The sequence below is a fragment of the Narcine bancroftii genome, chromosome 2, assembly GCF_036971445.1.
Source record: "Narcine bancroftii isolate sNarBan1 chromosome 2, sNarBan1.hap1, whole genome shotgun sequence".
Classification (NCBI taxonomy): Eukaryota; Metazoa; Chordata; class Chondrichthyes; order Torpediniformes; family Narcinidae; genus Narcine; species Narcine bancroftii.
In genome coordinates this window covers 294,857,910-294,883,132 of record NC_091470.1, presented here as the reverse complement: position 1 = coordinate 294,883,132, position 25,223 = coordinate 294,857,910, and the positions used below count along the sequence as shown (strand labels likewise).

The 25,223-nt window shown below is 37.1% G+C and overlaps 1 protein-coding gene across 1 annotated transcript in view; it reads right to left on the bottom strand.

The window, feature by feature from the left end:
* Positions 1-25,223, bottom strand: part of unm_hu7910 (un-named hu7910) — a 71,331-nt gene that overhangs the window by 15,134 nt on the left and 30,974 nt on the right. The window contains exons 8-12 of the mRNA XM_069915695.1: positions 22,117-22,215; positions 20,349-20,438; positions 17,333-17,470; positions 15,411-15,546; positions 2,460-2,551 (exon numbers count right to left, since the gene is read on the bottom strand). Coding sequence (XP_069771796.1) covers positions 2,460-2,551; positions 15,411-15,546; positions 17,333-17,470; positions 20,349-20,438; positions 22,117-22,215 — 555 coding nt within the window. The remainder of the gene's footprint in view (positions 1-2,459; positions 2,552-15,410; positions 15,547-17,332; positions 17,471-20,348; positions 20,439-22,116; positions 22,216-25,223) is intronic.

Here is a 25,223-nt window from a genome sequence, read left to right as displayed (position 1 = left end):
CCCTTTCCAAATTTCCAAACATATTTAATTTTAGTCATCAGTTAAGTGTTGATAAGGAATATACTAACTGATTCCTGTGCAGCTATTCTGTATGCATATTAGATAGGGTGATCTGCCTTGGGACTCCAATAAATGGCTTATTTTACTCAGTTCGCTATTCGATCTTTACTGACCAAGGACCATTAATAAAATGTACAGGCAACCTCTGTGTTAGAAGAGAGAGATATCAACAATGTCATATCTGTCAAATCCTCCAATGGATGCACAAGCAAATCATAGACAGTACCCTGTCATAGGCCAACATTCCCACATTGAGATCCTAACTACATTCAGTTTACTCTGCTGGGCGGGCCATATTTTGGATGTGTGATGACAATTTTTAGTGCTCAAGCTTCACCTTGACAAGGGATTCCCAACTTGACTGCAGAAACTATTCAAGGATGTTCTTAAATCTCCTTGAAAAGTGTTCTATTCTACCTGACCTATGGGCCTAAAAATGGAGAAGAAGAATTTAGGATGGCACTGAAATCCTAGAGTCCATTTGTCAGGCACACATAGAAGACTAGTCCAAATAGTGGAAGAACATCACCTCCCAATTCCCCTCCTCAAGTACCTCCTACTCTGCCTGTGGCAGAGTTATCTAGCTAAGAGTTCCAGGAACTGGTGATTAGAGATTGGAGAATTTATTCTATGAATGGGAAAGAAAACTCCAGATACCTTTACCTATAGAGATATGGGAGAAAATTCTTAAATTAGTGAACACTTCTTCAATGTGTGCTCGACACTCTGATACAGTTTAAGGTGGTTTATAGGGCCTTCTGTGCAATGACAAGCTAGCTCATTTTTACTCCCATTCTGAGGTGGCTTCCCTGATATACAAGTTTTGGTCCTGCCCTTCCTTGAAAAAATATTGCAAAGGTATTTTTGATATTGTTTCAGCAGTTTTGCTAATTGACCTACAATCTCATCCTATTTTGGACAACCAGTTTTGGACTCTCACTACTTATTTCCTTCAGCTTGTCATGTGATTTCATTGAAATGGGGAGGGTGCAAGATGCTGCTAATGCTCAAGGTCACATTCAAGTTCGTTGTCATCTGACTGTACAAGGTGGTGAGACAGCATTTCTCATAATAGCCAGGCGATCCTTTCTACTCAGATGGAAAGACCCTAAACCACCTACTATATTTCAATGGTTTTCCCATTAACTATAGCATGTTTAAATCTAGAAAAAACATTAGAAGTGGTACTGTTGACCCTTTGGTTAATTTTGAAGAAACATGGAGGCCATTTATTCAACATTTTTATATGACGCCAGTTGATCCCTTTCACCATTTTGTTTGCGAGTGTAGAGGAGTGAAATTAACCACAAAAATAATTGTTTAACTGCTGAAATATGGTACCCCAGCTTTTTTTCTTTTTTGTTTTGTTTCTTAGTTAGGGGATATTTTTATAATAAAATTTGATTCATGTTTGGCCTTTAAGCGATTGTGTTTGTAAATGTCAACCATTGTTAATGAAATCCTGTTCTCTCTGTATTATTCTTATGTTTATTAATCTAAAACAATAAAAAGAAAGAACTCCTAGACACAAGAGGAGGGATCAGCAACAACCTGATCCTTGTATTTGATTGCATGTGCACAAATATCACATACTCTGTGACAACTATAACTCACTTTCATTTTTTAGATTCAGACCATAAGTATGTGCAAAAATAGGGTATTAAAATCAATAATGGACACTCAAGATTAGAGCAAGGAAGTGACACTTGCCAATCACAGATTGATGATGTTGCAACACTGAATGCACATTGTATATTTTGGGGATGAACCAGGCTCACTGGTTCAACAACTGAGCAACATCTACAAAGAATCAGAATTGACACCATCACGCTATGTTTGATGTGAGCACCTGGGACATTTAATTCTCCTTGTGTTGCACAAATTTTTTTCCCCCCCCCTGTCATGTGGTTAAATGTTTGTGTTAAGTTGAGAATTTTAAGGCTAGGCCCATCCTTCATGCAAACACAGCATTCTAATTTAGACATCCTAATTTTGTATTTCTGAGAGGTACAACGACCAAGCCTCTCATTTCATCTTATGACTTGCACTCTGGAAGTCAGACTGATTACTGATGTACCAAGACTCAGTCGGGATCTTGAAGATATGTTTCACAAAGTGAATGATATTTTAATTACTATGGAAGATCAGTGTAATAAATATTATTCCTAAAAGCTGTGATCAGTGTTTTATGTGTATGAGCTAAGTAAATTTTCAACCAAAAAAATTACTTTTGAATCAAACTGGAATTGGACTATTTAAGGTTAGTTTTTATACCTTTGTTCAAAGTTCACAGATTACTCCCGTTATTTTAGAACAGAAACTTTTTACATCGTTGCAAAGCTTCATACAGCATTCTGCACTGAATAAATAAATCATTTCTACATAAAAAAATTGCATACCTGTCCACGTTTACACCCCGTTGACTCAGGAAACTTTTCCAGTAGGGAACATGTTTTTGGGACATGTTTACAGGAATTCTCAATTCTACGGCCTAGTATGGAAAATTTAAAAATACAATAACACATCAAGCATCATAATAATTTTAAACTCATTGCTAGATGCAAGATTAATTTTTAATATTGTATAATTTTCTAGTATAATTGCAACGGAAATTGTCAGTGAAAATTATTATATTTCATAATATTTTTTATTATTTTATTATATATTAATATTACATTATTATACAAGAAGATTGAAGTGGGCAAGGCTACCAGCCACCATCATGTCAACTTTCTACTGGAGCTCTATTGGGAGCATCCTGGCTGGATGCATCACAGTGTAGTACAGTTGGAGCAGAGAAATGGATCAGAGGTCAACCCAGAGGACCATGAGAGTCTCCCTCCCCTGCCATTGACGTGATCTACTACCAGGATTGCTGTCTGAAAAGGCTGTGTAAAATCGTTGAGGACCCCTTACACCCTGCACACAGCATCTTTCAACTGCTCCCATCAGGAAAGAGATACAGGAGTATCAAAGCCAGCACCACCAGGCTGAGAAACAGTTTCTTTCCATGGGCAGTGAGAATGCTGAACGTCCAAAGGAATTTGTCACACTAATCATCTGAGACTCTCGTATTCACAAAACAATATCTATTTATTTATTTATTTATTTGTATTTATGAATACTTGTTCTGCATATGTAGCGTTAAACTGTATGTGTGTTATGTTTTGCATTGAGGATTGGAGAATGCTGTTTCATTGGGTTGTTCTTCTACAATCAGATGATGATAAACTTGACTTGATAACACTTAACACAAAAAATACCGGAAGGTACTCAGTACTTGTTGCTTTTTTACAAATGCACCAAATTTTGTTCTTACACATACCTAGAGAGAGCTCATTATAATTTTATTACATATCGCCCTATCCCCTTTTATTATGGTTAAAAATATATATTTTCCACAGATTTGCAGAAGGGTTACAGGAAGGAAATCATTAATGCACTGCATTCACACCTGTTCCCTCATCCTCTTGTCGCAGCCTTACAAATTCTTCCTTTCATATACTTAGGTAGCTTCTGTTTGATTTTGTTGCACTACAGTCCATGACAATACTTGCCAGACATTAACCACTTGACTCACTACTTAACAAAACCTTTCTCCTGTAATCTCTATTTCGTCGACAACTACCTTTATTCCATATCCCCTAGATAATGGAAACAATTCTTCTTTTCTTCTGACACTACTTTTCATGATTGTAAACACTGTCAGATCCCCTCATATTCTGCTCTGTTCCCAGAAAAGACACTCTAGATTCTCCAGTCTATACACATCACTGAAGTACCTCATCCCTAGAATCATTTTAAGTGATCCAAGCTACACCTCTCTAAAGTCTATTTACCTTTCATAAGCTGCTGTGCTCAGAATTGCAAAGAGCACTGCAAGTGTGGCTGAACTAAGGCTTTATAAATGTTCATTGTAACTTGCACTCTACACCTCTTTCGATAATGATTTTTTAACTCTTTTTCCAATCTGCTCTGCTACTTTCAATGAACCATACACACGTATCCTCAGAATTCTGCTTTCGAAGCCCTCAAGTTTCAGGCTATTCCAATTGTTTGCAGCTAGGCTTGAAAGTATTACTTAAGCATGAGCATATCAAGCAGATTTTTTGAACAATCCTATTTAAGTATACTATACCCTGTTCCATCATCCTCACCAATTCAGAAAACTTTTATCAATTTGTACGTCAGTTCTGGTCAAAGTGAACATTGTTACAATTGGTTGTAGTTCTCTGTCACTAACAATATTTCCTTGTATAAATATGGACTTCTGAGGATTTGAATTTTACATTTCAAACTTTCATATCTAATTCATTTATTTAAAAATAAAACCCTTCTCCATGATTACAATTTTACCTCAGCATTAATAGAGACCTCACAGCACACGTGTACAGATTCACTGACAGCTAGGTACACTACCTCATCTCTTTTCACATTGGAGCTCACCAGGGATTGTAAGGGAATGTTTGATATTGGCATATTCAAATGTTTCTAAGATTTGACATGAGCTTCCATTGGGAGATGACACACATTTAAATGGTGACAGCTGACAGATTGTGATAAAACTGAGAAGATCTGTCTGGTGGATATGTAATTAGAAGTTAGGGAAATAGCTCCAACACTGGAAACAGAATGAATGGAATATTGATCAATTTCATGGACAGTATGATATAATCACACAATAGCATCCAACTTGTCCTGTTAATAAAGTGAAACATTTAACAAGAGGTTGAAATTCTCTAGTCCAGCACCTTTAGGACTAGAACTGGATGGCAGAAAATGCCAGACCACAGAAAATGACTATGAACATCTTCTTCTGAGCAGGACAACTATTCTTTTGACAATTCTTGGATTAAACATAATCCATATCCAAAAACTGCCTCTATCCTGAAGTTTCCAAAATTAGAAAACTGCGATCATAAAAGCTCCACTGTGACGAAAATAAGTAACAGTATAGTACAGATCTTTTTAATTTTTTAAATTGATTTTATACATAAAAAACCCAGACCAGTACATAGTTCATGTCGAATGTAAATCATAAGAAATTACACAAATCAATATATATTACATCATAGTCATATTTAACATAAAAAAGTAAATATAATAAACAAAGACAAAAAAAAACAAAATTCAAAATTAATCAAAACCCCATCTCCCCAACAATGTGGCATGGCAGAAAGAAACAACAATAAACTTCACTAATGTGAAATGAAAAATGCCAACATAACTCAGATTATATATCTAAAAATTTTCATAATTCAAAAATGGTCCACGAGGAAAGCCAGGTATTTGAGATTAAAGAAAATGCTTGATTTGCAAATATCTAAAAGAGTATTTGGTAAATTGAACTTCTCATAGAGCTGCTAAAATTATGTAAAACTATTATTAAAAAAATGTCTAAAACATTCAATACCCTTTCTGTGCCAAATTTGAAAAATAGGATCTTGCAAAGCTGGTTGGAAAAGGTGATTGAATAAAATCAGACTTAAGAAAAAAATCATGAAATCTCAAATGCTTCCTGAATTGAACCCATACTCTCAGAGTATCTGACAACTGGATTGTCAATTGATTTAACTAAAGAAAAAGGGAGTGAAGGTCCAAGAAGTGCTGAGTTTATAAATGTTCATTGTAACTTGCACTCTACACCTCTTTCGATAATGATTTTTTAACTCCTTTCCCAACCTGTTCTGCTACTTTCAATGAACCATACACACGTATCCTCAGAATTCTGTTTTCATAGCCCTCAAGTTTCAGGCTATTCCAATTGTTTGCAGCTAGGCTTGAAAGTATTAGTTAAGCATGAGCATATCAAGCAGTTTTTTGAACAATCCTATTAAGTATACTATTTAAGCAAAGTTAAGCTCCATTGTAACCCATGTTGGACAATCAACTCAGTTATGAAAATATAATCAAAATGTTTCTTTGGCTTGGCTTCGCGGTCGAAGATTTATGGAGGGGTATGTCCACGTCTGCTGCAGGCTCGTTGGTGACTGACAAGTCCGATGCGGGACAGGCAGGCACGATTGCAAGGAAAAATTGGTTGGTTGGGGTTGGGTGTTGGGTTTTTCGTCCTTTGTCTTTTGTCAGTGAGGTGGGCTCTGTGGTCTTCTTCAAAGGAGGTTGCAGCCCGCCGAACTGTGAGGCGCCAAGATGCACGGTTGGAGGCGAGATCAGCCCACTGGCGGTGGTCAATGTGGCAGGCACCAAGAGATTTCTTTAAGCAGTCCTTGTACCTCTTCTTTGGTGCACCTCTGTCTCGGTGGCCAGTGGAGAGCTCGCCATAGAACAAGATCTTGGGAAGGCGATGATCCTCCATTCTGGAGACGTGACCCACCCAGCGCAGTTGGGTCTTCAGCAGCGTGGATTCGATGCTTGCGGACTCTGCCAGCTCGAGTACTTCGATGTTGGTGATGAAGTCATTCCAATAAATGTTGAGGATGGAGCGGAGACAGCGCTGATGGAAGCGTTCTAGGAGCCGTAGGTGATGCCGGTAGAGGACCCATGATTCGGAGCCGAACAGGAGCATGGGTATGACAATGGCTCTGTACACGCTGATCTTTGTGTGTTTCTTCAGATGATTGTTTTTCCAGACTCTTTTGTGGAGTCTTCCAAAGGCACTATTTGCCTTGGCGAGTCTGTTGTCTATCTCTTTGTCGATCCTTGCATCAGATAAAATGGTGCAGCCGAGGTAGGTAAACTGTTTGACTATTTTGAGTTCTGTGTTCCCGATGGAGATGTGGGGGGGGCTGGTTGTTATGATGGGGAGCTGGCTGATAGAGGACCTCAGTTTTCTTCAGGCTGACTTCCAGGCCAAACATTTTGGCAGTTTCCGCAAAACAGGACGTCATGCGCTGGAGAGCTGGCTCTGAATGGGCAACTAAAGCGGCATCGTCTGCAAAGAGTAATTCACGGACAAGTTGCTCTTGTGTCTTGGTGTGAGCTTGCAGGCGCCTCAGATTGAAGAGACTGCCATCCGTGCGGTACCGGATGTAAACAGCATCTTCATTGTTGAGGTCTTTCATGGCTTGTTTCAACATCATGCTGAAGAAGATAGTAAAGAGGGTTTGGTTACGTTTATTGACCAGCCAATAATAAAACAAAGTTAGGCAGCGCCATACCTTTTTGATATTTGTAAATAAACTTTTTTTTATATGCGGATGCTTATCTTTCCAAATATAAGATGATATAACTGAATCAAGCAAGTCAAAAACTATTTAGAAATAAAAATTGGTATAGATGAAAAAAGGTATAAAAATTTAGGGAGAATTTTCATTTTAATAGAATGAATACGGCCAACCAAAGTTATAGACAGGGGAGACTGTTTCACATGCTTCAATAAATTATGAACATTTTCTTTAAAAAGATGTTTATTTAGTTTTAAGTTCAACTCTTCTCACTTATAAAATTCAGGTTTTTGTTTTGAGCAAATTGTAGATCAACTTGCTTAATCTAATTAATTAAATCTAGCCTTTCCTTGTTTGTCCTTTTCTTGATGTTGGCCACATATGAAATAGTTTGCCCTTTTAAGTATGCTTTCATTGCATCCCAAACAATCATCAAGTTAGTCATCGTTGGGGGAAGAATTTGGAGCAAAATTTGCTGAATTTGCTGCTCCACAAAATCTAAGTTGAAAAGTATATTGGTCGTCCTTCAGTTTGAAGAAGAAACGTTGTTGTGCAGTTCATCTGCAAGTTGGCAAGTAGAGAAGTGTTAAATCTCCATTGTTTTTTTTAATATGGCAATTATCATAAATATTCAAAGATATAATAACTGGGGAATGTTGGCTGAAGGGGGGGGGGTTCTTTTCTTTTTTTTAATATATAAAAAATAACATTCATGTTTATGGTTAATTGTTGCAAGCTCATACCAAGACACAAGAGCAACTTGTCCGTGAACTACTCTTTGCAGACGATGCCGCTTTAGTTGCCCATTCAGAGCCAGCTCTTCAGCGCTTGACGTCCTGTTTTGCGGAAACTGCCAAAATGTTTGGCCTGGAAGTCAGCCTGAAGAAAACGGAGGTCCTCCATCAGCCAGCTCCCCACCATGACTACCAGCCCCCCCACATCTCCATTGGGCACACAAAACTTAAAACGGTCAACCAGTTTACCTACCTCGGCTGCACCATTTCATCGGATGCAAGGATCGACAACGAGATAGACAACAGACTCGCCAAGGCAAATAGCGCCTTTGGAAGACTACACAAAAGGGTCTGGAAAAACAACCAACTGAAAAACCTCACAAAGATTAGCGTATACAGAGCCGTTGTCATACCCACACTCCTGTTCGGCTCCGAATCATGGGTCCTCTACTGGCATCACCTACGGCTCCTAGAACGCTTCCACCAGCGTTGTCTCTGCTACATTCTCAACATTCATTGGAGCGACTTCATCCACATCGAAGTACTCGAGATGGCAGAGGCCGACAGCATCGAATCCAGGCTGCTGAAGATCCAACTGTGCTGGGTAGGTCATGTCTCCAGAATGGAGGATCATCGCCTTCCCAAGATCGTGTTCTATGTCGAGCTCTCCACTGGCCACCGTGACAGAGGTGCACCAAAGAAGAGGTACAAGGACTGCTTAAAGAAATCTCTTGGTGCCTGCCACATTGACCACCGCCAGTGGGCTGATATCGCCTCCAACCGTGCATCTTGGCGCCTCACAGTTAGGCGGGCAGCAACCTCCTTTGAAGAAGACCGCAGAGCCCACCTCACTGACAAAAGACAAAGGAGGAAAAACCCAACACCCAACCCCAACCAACGAATTTTCCCCTGCAACCGTTGTAACCGTGTCTGCCTGTCCCGCATCGGATTTGTCAGCCACAAACGAGCCTGCAGCTGACGTGGACATTTACCCCTCCTTAAATCTTCATCCGCGAAGCCAAGCCAAAGAAAAGAAAGATTTGTTTTTTGAACGAATAAATAAAGTTTAAAAAAATAACTGAGGAATGATCAGAAATAACTATTCCTTGGTATTCACGTAATTTGGGCAGAGAGATTAATTGATTATCAATTAGAAAATAATCAAACTTTGAATAAAAATGATGTACATTAGATTAAAAAAAAGAGTATTCTCTACAGGTAGGGTTTAAAAAAACTGCCAAACATCTGTAATACGAAAATTAGATAAAAAGGAATGTATTATACCAGCAGATTTTGAAAGGGAAACTATTACAGAAGAGGAGTGATTTAAAGTTGTATTCAAACAACATTTAAAATCTCCTCCCAAAATCAAAGAATATTGATTTAAATCTGGTAATATTAAAACAATTTTTTTTTCCAATCTTTTTATTATTATTATAATTTATAAACACATACAGTTCAAAGAGATATAAAAAAATACATAGTAAGTAATGAATTAATACAGAGATATTAAACAATAATATTACAGAATAAAAATATATCATAAAAAAAATTTTTTTTAAATCTATATCATTAGCCAGAACTACGTTTATTATATAATTTTCCTGTTAAAATAACAAAATGTCCTTGTTTATCTAAGATACTATAATGAAGGATTATTTTGATTTATTAATATCAAAACTCCTTTTATTTTGGCTTGAGTATGAATTAAAATATTGTCCACTCCATCTAAATATTGACCTATCATTATCGGAATGCCTTATATGGGTTTTTTGAGAAAAAACAATATCTGCTTTTAATTGTCTAAGATATGCCATCTTACACAATTACAATCAGAAAGTTTCAATTTATGAAGTTATGGAGCCCAGTCTTAAAATTTGTTTTATATAATCGGCAGAGTCAATAGTATTATGCGTTCCGGTAATTCTTTGTCTATTCTCCAGGGGTCACCAGTGATTCCACATCATTAATGATTTCTTTTTCTCAAAAAAAGGTAACCTTGATTAGAGGGAGGGGATTAGAATTATTTTTAGTTCTTTAGGCTTTTTTCTTTATCCTTATTTTAATATAACAGTCCTACAATGGGTATGACATAGTTGCACTCATTATGTTTATTACTAGATTGAGTTATTACAAGTAATTATTAATGTAGATATGCACATTTTTTAACTTATTCATTTTTTTTCATTCTCACCTCGGTAAGTATTTGCTTATATACAAATGATTCATTATATAATCGTCATTTATTATGTATGCTTATAATGTTAAACTCAATAAAAATTATATTAAGAAAAGATGTTTATGATCTTAGTAACTATGATGCCCAAATAGGTTAATCAATTTCTCACAATCTTAAAAGGAGAACTAGTGTACACTGAAGCAGACACATTCAACGGAAGAAGTTCACTTTTATGTAAATTTAAGTTTTAACCGGAAAACTGACTAAATTGAGAAAATAGTGACATCATATGAGGTAAAGAAAGTATCAGGATCTGATATGTAAAGTAAGTCTTTATGTTCAATCTCCTTCCTCCAAATCACAGAGATATCCTGGCACTTCCAAAATGGACACTAATGGCTCTGTAACCAGATCAAAAAGTATTGGACTTAAGGGGACCTTGCGGGTACACATTTGCAAATTGAAAGGCTGAGACAATTGAGAGTTAGTAAGAATTGAAGCAGTAGGGCATGAATACAGTAATTTAATCCATGTAATAAAACATGGTCCAAAGTTAAATTTTTCTAAGATCATAAATAAATACCTCCACTCCACCTGATCAAATGCTTTCTCAACATCTAGAGAAATAACACATTCAGGGAGTATATTGGAAGGTAAATATAAAATATCCTTTAAGCAACAAACATTAAATTAAGATTAATGTTTTTTTATAAAACCGGTCTGATCTTCCAAAACAATTGAAAACAAAATGTTCTCCAATATATGGGCCAGAACCTTGGCCAGAATTTTAACATCCGCTTTATTAAAGAAATTAGCCTGTAGAGGAACCCTCCACTGGATTTTTGCCTTTCTTTGATACATGAAATACACACCTTGTTGAACGATACCAGTAATTTACCATGTTTATATGAGTCAGATAATGCAGAACCTAAATGAGGTGTAAGCAATTGAGAGAATGATTTAAAAGAAACCCCAGGGAATATTTCACATCCTGGAGATTTTCTTGATTGTAATAAAGAAATACCACAACTATTTCCTCCTGGAATATAGCTTATCTAAACTCATTCTATCATCCGAGGATGATGCAGGAATATTTATACAATTCAGAAAGTCCTCCATTCGGATGTATAGGGTCTCAAGTAAAATTTTCTGTAAGTATAATTTACCTCAGAATGATCTGTATATTGTCATTTTTCATTTGAATCTTTGTAATTTGACACTTAGCTTCATATTCCCTCAACTGATTAGCTAAATATTAACTTGATTTATCTCCATGAATATAAAACTGAGATTTATTCTTCAGAAGTTGACATTCAATTGGATGTGTTGAGAGGAGATCAAACTTAGTTCAATTCATTTTTTATATAAATCAGGATTTTTAACCTGAGCATATTGTTGATCCGTTTAATTTGGGTAATCAATTTTAATTTTTCTTTATTAGCCTTCCTTTTTTTATTTATAAGAAATAATTTGTGCCCTAAGATAAGCTTTCAGGGTGTCCCATTCAATCAAACTAGAAGTTTCTTATGTAGCATCAGTTTCAAAGAAAAAGACTATCTGTTTCTCTATAAATTTCAAAAAAATCATTATCTGAGATCAATGTCGAGTTAAAACGCCAGTGGTGACCAACTAGATGGAAGTCAGAAAAGGACAAAGATAAAATGATGGGGGCATGGTCTGATATTACAATACTTTGATACTCACAAGAACAGATCTGTGAAATCAGTTGGTTAACAATAAGAAAATAGTTGATCCTTGAAAATGTATGGTGAACATGTATAAAAAAAATACTCTCGCTTTCTTATTAGGATGAAAAAAATATACTAAACATCGGAAATACCTTAATTTGATTAAAAAAAAGAATAAATTGCTAAGGCGGACTTACTCATTATAGCAGGGTTAAGAGAGGAATGATCAAAAACAGGATCTAACCAGCAATTAAAATCCTCATCAAAAACCAGAGAATATAAACTCAGGTCCGGTAGGGATGAAAAAAAAGTCCAAAAAACTCCGCATCATCTACATTAAGAGCATAGATATTAGCTAATACTACCATCTTATTATGTTATTATCTCTGGGAAATTATTTAATGACCATTTGTATCTGATACAACTCTATTCTGAACAAAGGGAATATTATGATTAATAAGTATTGAAACTCCACCTCCGCTTTTAGCTTGAAAAGTAGAATGGAAATGCCCTCTCCACTGAGACATAAGACGAGTTATCAAATCCAAGAAAGCAACTGCAGTTTAAGCTGTTTGTCATTTTGGAACACTTTCTTTTGATCAAATGGTTTAATCCATTCACATTCCAACTAATAAAAATGAATCGATTAGCCATTATTAAAAGCTAATAATGTGGAATGATTAAGATACATGTTATTTAAACCCCAGGAACATGAAATCAAAACAACATTGAAGATAGGCTGTAGAAAGCTAGTGTTTATAAAACTTCCCAGTGCCATGGCAACATTAGAAAAACATTCCCCTACCTTCCCCAACCTAGCCCTCATCTCCCACATCCAGAAATCTACTGAACAAAATCAACATCAAGCTCCCCATAAATAAAATGCACTCAAATACCTTCCTGCTAAGCATTTTATCTTGCCCTCCCAGGGTCAAATGTAAATATTCTCTGCACTTCTAATTAGAACAAGATTATGTTTAGTCTTCAATCAAGCATAACAAAAAAAAAATCATTTACAAAGTTTCTCATGCAATCTTTTGAAAAATGTGCAATAAGTAGCAACATTAATTTACTAAATAAAAAATTTAATAAAAGTATACTTCTCAATATTCTTGTCATGAAAATTAAATATCAAAATGAATTCAATTCCAGGAGAAACCTTTACATAAGTGCAATCCAAATGGATTAATCACTCTGTATATTATTAACGCAAATTAAAAACGACCAATCTTCATCCAATGGACCTTGTATAGTAAATGACAGAAATCTTAACAATAGCTGTCATTTATCAGCCTCAGTCATCAAATAACAGTTCACATGGTGCAATGCAGGAGGAAGATCAATATACTTCTGAGCCTCATCCACTGAACTCAGCCACTTCTTACGACCATTAGAGATTGCAATGCGGAGTCAAGCAGGGTGTATCAATGAAGATTTAAAATGCTGATGATAAAGTTCCAACATAATAGCTCTGTACTTGGCACATTGATACATTACTTCAGGGCAATAATACTCGACGATCCTGATCTGTTGGCCACGATATTCAATCTTCCCTCTTCGTTGGGCTTCGTAGATCATAGAATCCTTGATTTGGTGACAGATCGTGGTTTCTGATCCATGGTCGGCTTGAGCTCTATCAATCTCAGGCAGTGATGTGAGAAGATCTCTCCCAAACTCTTCGCAGAGCAGCTCTGAAAAAAAATTTTGTAAGCCCAAAATTTTGTAAGCCTCAGACAAGCCCAGAATACGAATATTTTGCCTTCTGCTCCTGCTTTCCAGATCAATGACCCTCATCATTAACTTCGAATTAGTGTTAGCTAGACTGGAGCACACTTCTTCTTCAACATGATCACTCAATTTGTGTAAGTTGAGTTCAATAGATGACAACCGCTCACCGTGTTCTTGACCGACTGAACGGATCTAGATAAGTTGATCTTCAATCCAGCCCAAGCCATTTTTAAATTCTTCCGTAAACTGTTGCTTATGCTGCTCCATTAGCTCCGTGATGGTCTCCGTAATTAAGCTGGTTGGCATTTCTTCTTTTTTCCCTGCTTTAGCACTTCTAGTAGGGTGAGAGAGGCTGATAATGAAATGTACGGAACACTTTGGTTGTTAAAAAAAAGGTAAAAGTGAAGGAAAATGAAAAGTAACCAGGAGCAAGTAACATACACTGTTACTTCATCCGAAAGCCAACCTGAAGTCCTGTTTAGTACAGATCCAAGTTATTTTTTAGATCTGAGACAGAAATAGGTAATAGATATGTGCTGATCCAGAAGGTATAACTGCATGGGATTGGGTTGGCCCATAGAAGACAGGATAGTGATTCAAGAGTTTTATTCTGGCTGGTGGCCTGTAACTAGTGGTGTTTTACAGAAATCAATGTTAGGACTCTGTTGGATGAAAAAGTAAGTGGGTAGGCAAGTTTGAAGGTGACACTAAGGTGGAGTTGGGGACAGTGTAGTGGACGATTTGAAAATACAACAGGATATAGATCAGTGATAGATATGGACAGAGACATGGCAGACAGAATTTAATCCAAACAAGTGTGAGGAGGTCAAATGTAAGAGGAATATATATGGTTAATGACAGTACTTTTAAAAGTATTGATGAGCAGCGGGATCTGGGGCCCAGGTTCATAATTCATGCAAGCAGACAGGGTGGTAAAGAAGGTGCTTGGCTTCAATGGGCAGGGCATGGATTACAAAAAGTAAGGAGGTCATGTTGAAGCAGTATAAACATTGATTAGGCTGCATTTGGAAGACTGTACAATTCTAGTCACTTCATTACAGGAAGGATATGGAGGCTTTTTTGGAAAGAGTACAGAAGAGGTTTATTATAATGTTGCCTGGTTTAGAAGGCATGAATTATGTTATCTCTGGAGGAAGCTGAAAAAGCAACCTGACACGCTTATAAAATCTTCGCATTGATAGGGTAAAAAAATCACATACTAGAGGACAGATGTTCAAGGTGAGGAGGAGGAAGGTTAAGGGAGATGAGTGGGCATATTTTTATATATACAGAGTGGTGGGTGCCTGAAATAGGCTTCCAGGAAGAGTGGTGGAATTAGATATAATAGGAACTTTTAAAAGTCTTCTAGATAGATACATGAATATGAAGTGGATGGAGGGATACCTATCAAGTGCAAGTGTGGGACATTGATGTCAATCCCAAAGCAGTAGAGTTGATTTGGATTTCATGCTGAACCATGGGAGTTGTTGGACCAAATAATATCAAACTGAAGAGTTTCAATCTGTATTAAGGTTATTCCTTAGCTGTAGCTAACCTGCTAGATATTTTCCACATTTTCCATTTTTATTGCAACATTTCCATCTCCTAATTTTAAATTATTGTCACAATTTTGTAATCTAAGGCACTGTAATGGAAAAAGCAAGAAAATATATCAATTCAAGGTTTACATATTCATTTAGCATGCTATTAATTGTGTACTAAAAATGTCCATTCCAAGTAAATAAAAGCTTTGTTCCAATAACCTTAATCAATTTTTGCTTTAATTTATGAGCTTCATTGAAGTTTAGTTTACCCAGAAATATTGGTTTTACAGATTTCAAAACATTGACAAAGATGATCAATATATTCCAACATTATGCATCTCTTATGGCATTACCTTGCTGCCAAATAGTAAACTGGCCCCAGTCTCCTTTCTCTCTCAAATTTTCATCTTCAGGCAAGAAGAATCCCTTTTCTTTATCCATAACGTTCATACCCTCATCACGAATCAACTTCCAATTTCTTTCAAGAGTCTACATCAAAGAAAAAAAACATTACTAACATGTAGATTTTACTGTTTAGAGCCTCAACTAAATGACCTTAAGGGCTAAACGGACCATAACATTGTTTTCTCAATCACAAAATGAATTTTCAGTCATCCTAAGTAAACTATTCTGCTAAACTAAGTAAAGTATTCTGCAGTATTCTCCCAGAATAGCCATTGCAATACCTTATCCTGAGGAGAGAAAGAAAAGCCCTGAAATGTTGGCAAAATCATAGAATCTTCAAACAAGCTACTAAGAAATTCATATACTATTGTTACATACCTGACAGCACCAATAGGAATTAGCTTAGATGATGTAATATATAAAATAATATTTTTAATTATTAATCAACAATGATATATCACCTAATCTAATTTATTTATACTTATCAAAACTAAACTTATCAACAGTTACCTAACAAACCCCCAACTATGTGCAAAAATACTGGTGTGTGTGGAATATCCTAAGCTCAAGGCCCATTCTTGAAAGGCAGGTCAAAGTTCAGATTTACAAATTCAGTGATGACACGTAGGCTTGAAATTGATACGACACGCAGGCCTTAGGTGGAAGCAACAAGCAGGCCTTAGATGAAATTAGCAATTCATGAAGTGGGTGGAAGAGATCGTGGGTGTTAGAATATTTATAACACATAAAACCCTTGTTGAGGTGCTTTCAGCAAAATGTTCTTTTTAGACGAGTACATAGGGGACATGAAGCAAGAAATGCTCACAAAGCTTCCAGAACCATTTTCGTGGGTCAGCCGAACTCAAACGGCTCTCACTCTGGTCACTCTCCAAGTGCAGTATTTCTTCTGCAAATAGTTCCTTTTTCATGGGTCAGTTGAACAAAAGTGACCTTCACTATTTTGGTCACAGAGTGGATTTCTCATTCCTCTATAATAAACAGGAGGAAATCAGACAGATTGTCTATACACTCATTCTTTTATAACTAGCAGGAGGAAATCAGGCAGATTGTCTATAACGACATACAAGTCCAATCCAGCACAGTATTTATTCTTCAGAGAGCTATTTACTCCTGTGCTGTCCCCTTAAAAAGGCCTCTGTGCAAAACTGTTTATTCAGTCTTAATGTATTGGTCACCTGGTCTCTGCACCTGGGTTTTAGAGACACTGCCTTGCTTCTCTTCAAATATATCCAATTTAGGAACGTGATGTCTTTAGCCTGCCACCTCAGTTTCACAGACACTCCAAAGCCTGCAAGGTTTGTTAAGTCTGTTCTCTTAAAGTGGAAATCTCACACAAATGAAAATGAACTGAAAAATGGGATCATGTAACATTATTAAGCAAACAAGAAAAATAATCTTGCATTCATATAGCTCCTTTTAAAATTTCAAGACTTTCATGGTCCTCCACAGTCACTTACTGTTATCAGTACTATTGAAAATATCTATCAACATGGAATAGTTAACATTGTATAAACATAAGTTCCATTTTAAGTACTAGCTAATTGAAAGGAGAGCACAAATGCAGACAGGGTAAACACAATACCAAATTGTTTTGGTAAACAGTTTATTCCTGTATCAACATTTCATACAACACCCAGATATCTCCACAGCACATTTGGCATGGCATACCAGCGAGAAACACATTCAAAAGTTCAAGCCTATGGCACTACAGGAATTGAGAGAGATTAATTGAGAGTAGACTTGAAATATTATGTCACAAAATTAGTTACATTTAAAATACCATGCATATGTGAAACTGTTAGTTTTTGATGAACTATTAACATAGGACTCAATTAAAAACTGAACATACCTTAACCAATTCAGTATACCCTGTTTCTTTAGCCGTCCACCAAGGCTGAGCCTTGAGTCCATTCACATTGTAGAGTGAACGCTGCCACACTGATGCAAAGTGACCCCTTTTGTGTCCCAGTTCATACCATGAGTGCGCCTGTGGACAAAATGAACTAGCAAAACTACTCAGACTGTAAATCATACCATCCATTGTGCTCGAAGATCACTAACTCTTCTAAATGCATCAATAAAATGCTTTGTGCAATAGACATGTATATAAAATAATTATTTTTTCAATTATAGTGCCCTGACTTACCAAGTGCAATTGAAGCTCACTCACCCAAATATATCTGTAAATCCGATATTTTAGTATCGACACTTTCTGCCTTATCTTCTCATATACTTTCATTTATTGGTTTTGTTACAGAAAAAAATGTTTAAAATGCTTTTTTAAACTTCTTTTATACCACCAGTTATGGATTCAATCATTTTGCAAGATAAAATGACAGTGAAAATATGATGAGTTATGAGAAAATTTGTTTTGTCAAAAGCATCAGAAAACTACCTTTCCAATTCATGTAGTAAACTAGTCTTATTATTTGGAGTTATATCATTAATTAGCATTCATATCATTAAGTTTCCTCTTTAATCAATCTGGTTTCTGGCAATGAATGGATTTTAAAGTCAGATTTTTTTTCTTTGCAATACAGTATTTGAGATTACCATTGGGGATAGAAGAGACAGGCCATTAAAAGCAACGGATGCATGTATATCTGAAGATGAGGCAAAAAGTATTAAATGTTAAATTATTTAATTTAGAGATATATTTGAGTGAGCTTTAACTATATTTGGTGAATTAGCATTGTAAATGAAAAAAACAATGATTTATTTTATGTAGAAGCCTATTACAAAGCAATGAAAGTTGCTAGTTTAGCACGGATATGTTACTTTGGTTAAAAATGCATCGATGGAATAAATCTTAACATAACATAACATAACAATTACAGCATGGAAACAGGCCATTAGGCCCTTCTAGTCCGCACCGAACCAAACACCCCTTTCTAGTCCCACCTCCCTGCACAATGCCTATAACCCTCCATCTTCTTCTCATCCATATACCTGTCCAACCTTTTCTTAAATAATACAATTGACTCCGCCGCCACTATTTCTCCTGGAAGATCATTCCACACGGCTACCACTCTCTGAGTAAAGAAGTTCCCCCTCATGTTACCTCTAAACCTCTGCCCCTTAATTCTTAACTCATGTCCTCTTGTTTTAATCTTTCCTCCTCTTAACGGAAATAGTCTATCCACATCCACTCTGTCTATCCCTTTCATAATCTTAAATACTTCTATCAAATCCCCTCTCAACCTTCTACGCTCCAAAGAATAAAGACCTAATCTGTCCAATCTCTCCCTATACTCTAGATGCTTAAACCCAGGTAACATTCTGGTAAACCTTCTCTGCACTCTCTCCACTCTGTTTATATCCTTCCTATAATTAGGTGACCAGAACTGCACACAGAACTCCAAATTAGGCCGCACCAACGTCTTATACAATCTCAACATCACCTCCCAACTCCTATATTCCATGCAATGATTGATAAAGGCCAGCATACTAAAAGCCTTCTTCACCACCCTATTCACGTGAGTTTCTACCTTCAGGGAACGATGTACCGTCACTCCTAAATCTTTCTGCTCTTCTGTATTCCTCAATGCTCTCCCATTTACCACGTATGTCCTATTCTGATTCTTCTTACCAAAATGAAGCACCTCACACTTATCATCATTAAATTCCATCTGCCATTTTTCAGCCCACTTTTCTAAGCAGCCCAAATCCCTCTGCAATCCTTGAAAACCTTCTTCATTATCCACTATTCCACCTATCTTAGTATCGTCTGCATATTTACTAATCCAATTCACCACCCCATCATCTAGATCATTAATGTATATAACGAACAACAATGGGCCCAATACAGATCCTTGAGGCACACCACTGGTCACCGGCCTCCAACCTGACAGACAATTATCCACTACCACTCTCTGGCCTCTCCCTTTCAGCCAATGTTCAATCCATTTGACTATCTTAAAATTTATACCTAAAGACTGCACCTTCCTAACTAACCTTCCATGTGGTACCTTATCGAAGGCCTTACTGAAGTCCATATAGACAACATCCACTGCGCTACCCTCATCCACATTCCTAGTCACCTCTTCAAAAAATTCAATCAGATTGGTCAAACATGACCTTCCTCCCACAAATCCATGTTGAGTGCTCCTGATCAGACCCTGTCTATCCAGATGTTTATAAGTACTATCTCTAAGAATTTTCTCCATTAATTTACCTACCACAGACGTCAAACTTACAGGCCGATAGTTGCCAGGCTTCCTCCTTGAACCCTTTTTAAATAACGGAACCACATGCGCAATGCACCAATCCTCCGGCACTATGACATTTGGAAAATTACCGCCAGAGCCTCTGCTATTTCCTCCTTCACTTCTCTCAATGTCCTGGGGAAGATCCCGTCTGGTCCCGGAGACTTATTCACCTTTATATTCTTCAAAAGCCTTAAAACTACACCTTTTGTAATCTCTATATTCCCCATATTTACCCAATTTGCTTTTTTTATCTCACATCTCCCAATATCCTTCTCCTTAGTAAATACCGAAGAAAAGAAACTGTTCAATATCTCCCCCATTTCTCTAGGCTCCACACACAGTTTTCCGCTCTGATTTTCTAAGGGACCAATTTTGTCTCTAGCTTTCCTCTTACCATTAACATATTTGTAGAACTCTTTTGGATTAGTTTTCACCCTGCTTGCCATAGTTTTCTCGTACCTTTTAGCTTTCCTAATTCCTCTCTTAAGATTCCTCTTACATTCAATGTACCTTTCAAACATCTCCTTAACTCCATGCTTCTTATATCTAATGTACGCCTCCCTTTTTCTTCGAACCAAGTTTCCAATATCTTAACTGAATATTTAATAAATTATATTAGACCATCCATTTAAAATGGCAACTTGTATATTTACTCACCTCTTTATCACCAACTCTCTGCAATGCATCCCCTAAGTGGAAGTAAAAACGCCCATCATCAGTGCCTGGGTCTCCAGTTAATAATCCTTCCTGCAGAAGTTATATACATGTATATATTTTTTAAAACTTGTTTATATTATATGATCACTTAACAAAAAATAAAACCCTTCAGCAATACAGAAATTATACACAGTGGAGTTTGGATCAATTTTGTTGTAAACTTCATGTTTTCCCTGATTTAACCATTTCCAAAATGTCAAAATTACACTCATATTTCATGTCACTCTTTGATTACCACTTTCTGCATGGGTTGAGAGAAATTGATGTTTTACATCTCTTAGGCCTTGGAAAAAAAGTCTCCATTGAGATTTTAATAGAGCATCCTAACGAAGATTGGAATGGTATTTGCCTACAACTTGACAGATCCTCACAAGAGTTGTATCTTTGAACAATCCACAAGAGCTTCAGTGGCTTCAGAGCCCCATTTGAGCAGTTGGGTGAAATATTGCCCTTGCAACTGTATCTTTGACCAGTACATGAGAGCTCATTTGATTCAAAATGGTGCTAACTGCACATCAGGGACCCCCCCCCCCTCCCCCACCACCTTGAGAACGGTGGTTAAAAAAAAAAATCAACTCTTTTCGAATTGTAATGTCATACCCAATGTTAAAATTGCCAACGTTTATCTGTCCTTTGACATTCTGGAATACTCCTCTGGTAGGTGTAAGCCTCAAGACAACAGTTTCCATCATCAGTACTGCAGACTAGCTTCTATGACCAATAGAGCTAGTGGAGTTGTTCAAGTGAACCAGTATGGACTTGAAGGGCCGACATGGCCTGTTTCTGTGCTGTAAATGGTTATGGCTATATGACTCTAGCCATGTACTAAACTTAATAGAACACTCCCCAGAGCTTCCTTTAATTTCAACACAACTTAGTCTAATCAGGTGCAACCCTATTTGTATCACCAGTTTCAAGCCTGATGTCACTGATCTTTACAACAATGATGAAGTCCAATGATGAAGCTGGCTCTTAGATCAATCTCATTCTCTGATATATTTATTTGAAACGTATTTTCTGACACATGCCATTTAACACCCTGCTGATTTCTCTTTCCACCCCTTTACACAAGAAGCAATTTGTAATAGGCAATTAACCTAACAACCAGTGCATCTCTGAGATGTAGAGGAAATCAGAATAGTACAGGGGAAAACCCACACAATTACAGATAGAACGTGTAAAGTCCACAAAGACAGTACCAAGAAGTCAGAATCAAATCTATGTTGCTGGACCTGTGAAACAGCCCAACTACTCACACTGCCAGCTATTCAACCTCTACATGAAGTGATAATTAAAAATTTATCTAACTGCCACTTGACTCAAGCTAAAAAGGCTTCTCCTTACCACTGCAAACAAAGAACAACATAAAATAAGCTTGAATAAACCTCAAGATTTAGCAAATATTCCATGCATGCTTGTGTAAAATCCTACTGACTCTGACACAAGACAAACATGCCGAAGCTTTCATGGACTGAAGTGTTGTGACAGCAGCTGCATGAAATAGACAGCTCAAGAGGACCGTCAAAATTTGAAAGCCAAGCATTCAAAGAGGCAAAGAAATGCATAACAGGATTCGTTCTGATTGATAACACCCTATCTAGTTACCACCCTTAACTATTGATCCTATTTGACTCACATGTCCAAACATGTTGTCATAGTCAACTGTAACATCCAACTTGGACGAGATAACATAAAATGGTCATTTTACCTTAAGATATGGAATGCTCTCAGCAATCTGATTTGAAGCTTTAAGGATGAAGCCATAATGAACTTTGGCAAATCCATCATCTGGAGCAATGGCCAAAACCTGAAACAGCATAATGATTTCCTTTTTCACTAGCATAAATCTTTTTTGCGCTGGGCAAAAAATTGAAAATATATGTAAATTATATATTGAAACAAAATAATCCTTATAATTTATTTTATTAATAGCATTCCAAAGATCAGCTTGTTAACTATCCAATTACTGGTTGTGATTCAGTAATAGGCAGAACACTGAATGGAAGAATACATGAAAAGATATTGTCTCACTCTTTATTTGGGGGGGGGGGGGGGGGGAGAGGGTTGGACTAATTTTAAGTTCGATTACTAATATTGTGTTATAATTAACGGGGGGGGTTATTTTGTGTAGTTATCTGATGTAATATTGTAATCATACCATTTTAATTTTTTTTATTTTCCTTTAAATATAATTCTCTATTGTATTCATGTTATAAAATTTTAAATAGTCTTCAAAAAAAAAAGATATTGTCACATGTCTCAATAATCTCTTTTCCTCCTATTAATACTAAATGAAACTTCTGAAAACTAACAGCTGAAAACTTGTTTGTGGCAGATCCGGTAATAATTTGATTGGCAGTCTAGACAGGGGGCACAAACTTCATTTCAAGGCAACACTGTCCAGAAGAATTTGAAATAATTTAAGTAGACTTGGTCTCTTTACTCGCTGATCTGTGTAATATTTTTGCAGGGTTTTTTCACTGAGTCAAATAGTTCAGTGTCTAATGACAGGTAATGAATTAAAGGGCAATATCTTTCTGAAGAAGCACAAAATAAATACTTTTTTCTTTGGGAAGGGGAGCAACAACATCTTTTTATAATAATCTTCATCACAAGTAAAAGTAATAATATACTCCAACATTTTTTCTTAAATTATGCATTTGTCAAAAGCCTAAAGCCACTCCATGAACTGCAACCTTTTATAGTGAAGGTGGGGTTTTGAGGTGGAGCATTTCTTTCACCACTTGTGCAGAAAGTCTGTGTGCTCTGGATGCATGATCTCGAGGTGCTCTATACCATAGATGAATGGTCCTTCTCTACTCTGAACAGTCATGGCCCAGAGACTCAGAAGGGTCAGGCAGTTTGTTGCATATATTCGAGGCTTCGAGCACAACTTTCCATCTTTTCCTTTGCTGCCCTCTTAATCCTTTCTCATGACACACAGCTTGTTTGTTTTGGGAATCTAACATTGGATTATGTTACTTGTACAACATAGTTCATGGAGTCTAACTAGGGCTTCAATACTAGGAACCATGGAGAAAATGTTGATTCACTAAGTCTAGGTCTATAGATGACAGGGATTACTGCTGCCTTGTTAGAGTTTTGTTCCACATCTGAGATCCAATTTTTTAAAACACCCTTTTCCTCAGTTTAAAGCTGTAACTGATTTGTGTTAACCCTTAGTATAATGTTATAAATATCTTTTATCTAGATATGGCTTTATAAGTTAGTTGTGGGCTGGTACAGGGTCACACACAGGTCACAGCATATTTACAGATACACCATTGTACTTAGAGAAAAATGTTCATTCTTGGAGTCACATCTTGAACAGACAGCTAATGGATTTTAAGTGTGTCTTAATTATTCAAGAACTGCTGAAGGAAGCCATCTGTTTTTAATCAAAGCCACTTAAGCCTCTTGAACAGAGATGACATCAGAGGCTGTTATGGATAGGGAATGATTTTGAAAAAGGAACAGAATTTTGTTAGAAATGAAAATGATGGTCATGTGGTTTCCAAGAATCGGGACTTACATCGGTGATATAACTGTCACATGATATGGAGAAATTTATTACTAAATTTTGAGTTCACTTTGGAGAGTACAGAAGTCAAAACCCGTGCGACACAGGAGTTGAAACCTTGTGAAAGACAGGGTTGAGTCACAATAAGCAGAATTGGTGCTGTTGTGTGTTACACCTGGGAAAAGGGGAACACAGAATCAGTGGCTTGTGAAATTTCATTGTCTCTTGGGAAAAGAGGACAGATTTCTACTGGGTCTATTTTTGTATAGCCACTTTGTTTAACCCTTGTCTGGTTTGTGAGGAAAATCACATTTCTTTTACCCTTGTCTGGATTTGTAAATTCATCGTGGAAGAAAATAGCCACATTATTTAATCCTTGTCTGAGTTTGTGAACTCATTGTGGAAGAAAATAGCCAGATTGTGAGTAAAGAGACCTGAAGATATGATGTTTAAAAGTGCTTTATAATCACCAAAGCCTTCGACACCGTGAGCAGGAAAGGGCTTTTGCAAATACTAGAGCGCATCGGATGTCCCCCAAAGATCCTCAACATGATTATCCAACTGCACGAAAACCAACAAGGTCGGGTCAGATACAGCAATGAGCTCTCTGAACCCTTCTCCATTAACAATGGCGTGAAGCAAGGCTGTGTTCTCGCACCAACCCTCTTTTCAATCTTCTTCAGCATGATGCTGAACCAAGCCATGAAAGACCCCAACAATGAAGACGCTGTTTACATCCGGTACCGCACGGATGGCAGTCTCTTCAATCTGAGGCGCCTGCAAGCTCACACCAAGACACAAGAGAAACTTGTCCGTGAACTACTCTTTGCAGATGATGCCGCTTTAGTTGCCCATTCAGAGCCAGCTCTTCAGCGCTTGACGTCCTGCTTTGCGGAAACTGCCAAAATGTTTGGCCTGGAAGTCAGCCTGAAGAAAACTGAGGTCCTCCTTCAGCCAGCTCCCCACCATGACTACCAGCCCCCCCACATCTCCATCGGGCACACAAAACTCAAAACGGTCAACCAGTTTACCTATCTCGGCTGCACCATTTCATCAGATGCAAGGATCGACAATGAGATAGACAACAGACTCGCCAAGGCAAATAGCGCCTTTGGAAGACTACACAAAAGAGTCTGGAAAAACAACCAACTGAAAAACCTCACAAAGATAAGCGTATACAGAGCCGTTGTCATACCCACACTCCTGTTCGGCTCCGAATCATGGGTCCTCTACCGGCACCACCTACGGCTCCTAGAACGCTTCCACCAGCGTTGTCTCCGCTCCATCCTCAACAT